The sequence below is a fragment of the Cebus imitator genome, unplaced genomic scaffold (genome assembly GCF_001604975.1).
Source record: "Cebus imitator isolate Cc_AM_T3 unplaced genomic scaffold, Cebus_imitator-1.0 Scaffold285, whole genome shotgun sequence".
NCBI lineage: Eukaryota > Metazoa > Chordata > Mammalia > Primates > Cebidae > Cebus > Cebus imitator.
This window is the reverse complement of record NW_016107600.1, coordinates 989822-995694: the sequence shown is the minus strand read 5'-3', so window position 1 is coordinate 995694 and position 5873 is coordinate 989822. Positions and strand designations below refer to the sequence as shown.

Below are 5873 nucleotides of genomic sequence, written 5' to 3'. Positions count from 1 at the left end.
AAAAAAAAAAAAAAAAGGTGTGTGTGTGGGGGAAGAAAATGTGACATATGGGCCACAATGCCTAAAATATTACTATCTGGCCCTTTACAGAAAAAGTTTGTCAACCCTTATTCTGCAGCACCAAAAACACTGAGTAGTACACAGACTCCAGAGAATTGCTCAGAAGTGCTGTGTTCTCATCAGACTAACTGGAGAAGTTTCCTTTACTTCAGTTCCAAATTCCTTTAACAGAATCTATATTTCTCTAATTTATTTGCCTAAATGACTAGCCCTCAAGAAAGTGTTATCTCAAAAGGCTCTATTCCCTTCTTGAGACTCAAGTTTTAGCTAAGATGCTAGGGTTACTTCCCAATAAATGCAAAAGATTGGAAGCCTTACCTGGGGCATTTGCTATCGCCAACGGCAAGCTTTGTATCGGGTGCACATGGATTCCTGAAGTACCCAACGCACTGAGGTTAATGGTCTGGAGGCCTGGCATGGAGGAGAGTTGAGCAGCATTCACAGTGACTGTGCCGGCAGGAATGGAAGCAGCTGAGGCAATGGGTGTGAGAGTGGTGTTGCTGCTGCTGGTCTGCCCCAAGGAAACACCCTGCATTGGGGCTAAGGTGATTGTCTGAGCTTGTGGGTTCTGAACTTGGAGGTTCTGCAGCTGTAGAGTCTGCCAACTGACCTGTCCATTGGGCCCCACTGTTGGTGCCCGGATGATGATGGGACCAGAGTTTGGAACAGCCTGAAGCTGGAGGTTCTGGAGGGTTTCCTGTGAGATAGCTTGAGTTGTAAAGGTCTGCCCTGATAATGGTGCTGCTTGGAGGGCCTGGAGGGCCTGTCCCCCTTGAACTAGCTGAGGCTGGATAAGAATTTGTTGCTGCTGTGTCTGCTGGTTTTGCTCTCCTTCTTTTTGCTGACCTGCTTGCAGTGAGCCTCCAGATGTCTGGTTTTGCTGGATGTTCAGGGCATCAGACCCCTGTAGCCCACTGACCCTCTGCGGTGTCTGGCCTTGAGAGTTGGTCCCTGATGATCCACTGGGAGCAAAGTTCATAATTCCCATGTTGCTGGTGGTAGTAGTAGTTGAGTAGCTATTGGCATTGGTGAAAAAGGAGCTGGAACTGGCTTGTGATGACACCAAGCTGGCAGAACTGATGGTAGTCCCTGAGGTGACAGGCTGTGAGCCACTCTCCTGGGACCCGGAGCTGCTGATCGTGACTGCCTGAGAGCTGGGAGTCAAGGTAGCTGCAGAAACGCTGTTGACAGGTAGCAAGGTGATGTTCCCATTCAGGGCCACTGGTACATTGGTCACATACTGAGTCTGTCCTGAGAGTACATTATTAGCTAGGCCTTGGAGGGGGACAGCCTGCTGGAGTAGGTTTGGCATAGCAGCAATAATGTTGCCTCCACTTCCTCGATTTGTGATAATCTGTTGGTTTGCACCTGGTATGATCTGTATTTGACCAGAACCATCCTGCTGCACTTGGGTCCCAGTGGCAGCAAATTGCAGCTGCTGCCCATCAACGGTCTGGAACTGTGGGATTACTTGATACTGAATGTTAGGCATCACTCCAGGTAGTCCTGTCAGAACTTGCTGGTTCTGTAAGTTGGGAGTGGCAGCCACAACATACTGCCCACCAGAGACTGTGCGATTCTTGGAAGACTCATTGCCATTGCTGCCATTGGTACTGTTGCCACTCTGTTCCTTTGAGGTAGGGGTAGCCCCAGAGGAGGAAGAGATGATCTGCCAGCCATTGGCACCCTGTGAAAGTTGTGTGGCTGTGAGGTCAAGCTCACCTGTTCCCCCTGACTGACTTGGGCCCTGGGAGTTGTTGCTGTTCTCATTGGGTGACTCAATTCTGCTGCAAGTTGCTGCCAGCAGAGCCAAAGGGGATGGCTGGGACTCCTGGCCGAAAATAAGGGAGAGGAAAGGAGTTAGTGACACCCAGCTGCCAGCCTAGGGGGCAGTATACAACAAATAAACAGCAACGTAGTGCAGACAAGGAGCAAAAAACAGAAACAAAAAGCTGACCTATCTGTATTGCTGAAACTCCTGTCTTTGGGGATCTCCAATCTCTGTGCTTACTTCCTTACCCATAAAATGGTTTAGTCCCTCCCTAAAAAGCTTTCTGTGAAAAGTAAGGCAACTATCTAATAATATTTACATCCTCTCAACACCTTCCCCACTCTGTGATGATCACTTACCTGCCCTCCTCCTCCTCCACTGCTGCTGCTACTGCCTGTGCTGCTGCTGCGAGCCTGTGAAAAGGCACCACCACCATTACCATTGCCCCCATTATTGCCACCAACTCCTTTCTCAATCTTCACCACAGCTGTCATTTCATCCATGGAGTGATCTTGGTCTGAAAGAATTAAAAAACAAGCAACTTAAACTTGAGAGAAGAAAAGAAGTGTAGTAAGAAGGATAAAAGGAGGCTATGATGAAACAGCAATGACTAACAGGAAGGCGAAAGGCGCCAGTATAAAGAAAATGGATTAGAGGACAGAGGGGAGCTGCAGGGCACGCAAGACATGAAATAGGCTCAATGGTGCCAAAAGTGGGCCTCAAGTCTCCCTTGCACAAAATTAAACTAAGAAAACATTCAAAAAGTGTTTTGGGGATAGGAAACGTGAAGGACGGTGGGCATGTTGAAAGAGTTTCAAAATGAGAAAAAGTATCCTGGGGGAAATAAAAGAACAAGTAAGGCAAAAAACAACATGTGGGTGGATGGAAAGCTTGCTAAAATCAAGGTTAAAAGAGATGGAGAGGCCGGGCGCAATGGCTCGCGCCTGTAATGCCAGCACTTTGGGAGGCCGAGGCAGGCAGATCACCTGAGGTCGGGAGTTCAAGACCAGCCTGACCAACATGGAGAAACCCTGTCTCTACTAAAAATACAAATTAGCCGGGCATGGTGGTGCATGCCTGTAATCCCAGCTACTCGGGAGGCTGAGGCAGGAGAATCACTTGAACCTGGGAGGCAGAGGTTGCAGTGAGCCCAGATCTCGCCATTGGACTCCAGCTTGGGAAACAAGAGCGAAACTCCATCTCAAAAAAAATAAAAAATAAAAAAGAGATGGAGAAAGAAAAATCCAAATGAGAAAAGTAACAAGAGGAGAGGGGAAAGGGAGAAAAAAGAAGTAAAAAGTGTGAGTAGGAAAGCATTTGTGAATACTGATAAGGGACTAAAGGGGTCTACGGGTTAGTAATCAGGAGGTTTCGGGGCGGAGGGCGGAGGGCGGGCCCTGAGGGAAAGGGCGGTTTCGGGGTGAGGGGCGTGGAAAGGGCGGAACGGTGGGGGGGGGAGGGAAATCTACGGAAAGTGGGGGGAGGAGGGCCTTGGAGCAGGGGCGGACCGGGCAGGCGGTTGGCCCGGGCGGGGCCTTCACTGCTCGGGCCGCCCCCGCGGCTCCAGCCCCCGGCGGGAGGAGCCTCAGGCTGGCGGCCGAATAGTGGGGGGTAAGGCCCGTCCCCCGTGGCCGGGGCGGGCAGGGGGCGGGCGAGGCCACGCTGCCCCCTCCCCCGGGGCGGGCGGCCCATCCCCCTCCTCCTCGGAGGCCCCGTCACTGCCCCGTCTCACTCCCTTCCCTCCGCCCCGGGCGGGACCTAGGCCGCCGCCGCCGCCTCCCGCCCGCCCCCCCTCACGGCGGGGATCACCCGGTCGGCCCTCGCGCGCGCCCCCTCACTCCCCTCCCACCCCTAAGCTTGGAGTGGACTCATCCTTACCGCTCATGGTGGCAGCTGAGGGACAAGCTCAAGGGGGTCCTGTTCGGGGGGGTCGGGGGGGGCCGGGAAAAACGCGGACGCTGACGAGGCAAGCGAACCCGGACCGGACAGGGAGGGGGGGGGTAAGGAGGAGGGAGCAGCGCGCCACAAGCCCAACCTAGGCTCCGCCCTTTCGCTGCTGCCCCGCCCAATGAGGGAGGGGGAAAGGCGGGACTTGCAGAAGAAAGACGGTGAGATAATCCAATAGCAAGAAAAGCTTGCTCTCTAAGGTGTGTATGACTAAGTTGCGTGCCTGGTGTCCGCCCAAAAAGACCGCCCTCTCAGTGTTAAAAGCCAATGAAAGATGCAGGAAGTGAAGATGGGCGGGATCTGGAAGTGATTGGCTTGAAAAAAAACCAGTCAACCGGCAGGCGGGCTCCCTAAGACATAGGGATAGGGAAAACTTTGATAGGAATGACAGAACAACGGCCAACCAGAATCCGGGATGTGCTTGGGCGAAATCCTAGTGGGAGGAGAGGTAAGAAGTAGGCAGGAATAGGATAGGATGAAGCTGATTAAAACCAATCAGAAATCAGGCGGGCAGCCAGGGAAGTTGTGATTGGATTAAGACTGAAAAGAGACAGGAAAGGACGCATATTGACGTGAACTAAAAGCCAATTAAACGCCGAATTAACTCTGAGGGCGGAAACTTGGAGTGCGCAGAGGAGAATTGGCGGCTCCCTCAGTTATTCAATCCAATGAGGGGACGAAGTAAGCCTGGCACCGCCTCCTAGTTGGCCAATGGGAGTTACTGGAGCCGCCTATCATGAGGGAGAGAAGAGGGCTGTGCCAAGAAGAGACCGTCGCCATATTGGCCCTCTTCGGGGGACGTCGTTGCAGTTATTTAGTGGGACCCTTTAGCGGAGCCCTGCGGCTCCACAGGTGTTGGAGCCAAGGCATTCGGCGCGCAGTTCTGTCTCAACACTAGGACTTGTTTGAGTCTTCATTTAACTATCCCTATAAATAAAGTACCTCTCAAATCTTAACCCCTCCCGGGGCGGGCGGAGAGGCAGGCGGATGCATCAATCTCGCCGCAAACCTTGCTAGTGCAGGCAGGACGAGATCTGGGGACAGCGCTCACCAAATAAGTTAATACTGAGCTGAGCAACATGCAGAGTCTCCGTAAAAGTCGAGAGAACACCATTTTATTAAGTTCCCCCAGACAAAGGCGGTAACCACTTACGGCTGGTTAACTTTTCAAGAGCTTTGAGGCTAAGGTGCAAATAAGTCACTTCCATTTTTCCTTCTTAATAGTAAATACCGCCGGTGCATAAAGCGAGATATCTGAGCTCCTGCTTTTTGCAATCACGAAGGTTAAGAAACTTTACTGCAGGCACCTGGATTTCCGGCCTCCTCTTGTATCCTTGTTTTGGTGGAGCTGGTCTTGATAGCTTGTCAATGACACGATGAGCTCATGTCCTTTGGTAATCTTTTATGTTGTCACTTGTTTATATGTTCTTATGTTTTAAAATCTGAATTCTCCTAAAATATTCTAAGCCCTTTGAAGGTAGGAACCAAGGCCTCTGCTGCTTTAGACAGGACCTGAAAAAGGTGAAGCGATTGCTGACTGCCTACCGTTTTAGGTGCCTAAGTCAAGGAAGCAGTTGGAATTCCATGCCATCCTTATAAGGAAGATTTTATTAAGTATAATCTACATTACGTTTTTTTATAAGTGAAGACATTTAGGCTGAAAGTAACTTACCCAAGGTCACAAAGCAAGTGAGTTGTAGTGTTACCTTCCAACGCAGAATAGTTCCACAAAAAGTTTTCTATAATTTTTTCACTCAATGCTGCCGGGTGCAGTGGCTCAGGCCTATAATCCCAGCACTCTGGGAGGCCGAGGCAGGCTGATCGCTTCAGTCCAGGAGCTCAAGACCAGGCTGAGCAACATGGTGAAACCCCATCTCTACAAAAAATACAAAAGTTAGCCAGGCCTGGTGATGTGCACCAGTAGTCCCAGCTACACTGGAGGCTGGGGTGGGAGGATCAGTTGAGACCAGGAGGTTGAGGCTGCAGTGAGCTGAGGTAATGCCACTGCACTCCAGCCTGGATGACAGAGCAATACACTGTCTCTAAGTAAATAAGTAAATGCTTTTTGATTTTTACTGTCTAGTTCCAAAAAAAA

At 50.9% G+C, this 5873-nt stretch overlaps 1 protein-coding gene across 1 annotated transcript in view; it reads right to left on the bottom strand.

Annotated features, from left to right (window-relative positions):
- SP1 (Sp1 transcription factor) overlaps positions 1-3865 on the bottom strand; it is a 32351-nt gene extending 28486 nt beyond the window's left edge. The window contains exons 1-3 of the mRNA XM_017501790.2: positions 3710-3865; positions 2191-2348; positions 379-1891 (exon numbers count right to left, since the gene is read on the bottom strand). Of these exons, the coding sequence (XP_017357279.1) occupies positions 379-1891; positions 2191-2348; positions 3710-3716 (1678 nt within the window). The 5' untranslated portion in view covers positions 3717-3865. The remainder of the gene's footprint in view (positions 1-378; positions 1892-2190; positions 2349-3709) is intronic.
- Between the last annotated feature and the right edge of the window lie 2008 nt (positions 3866-5873).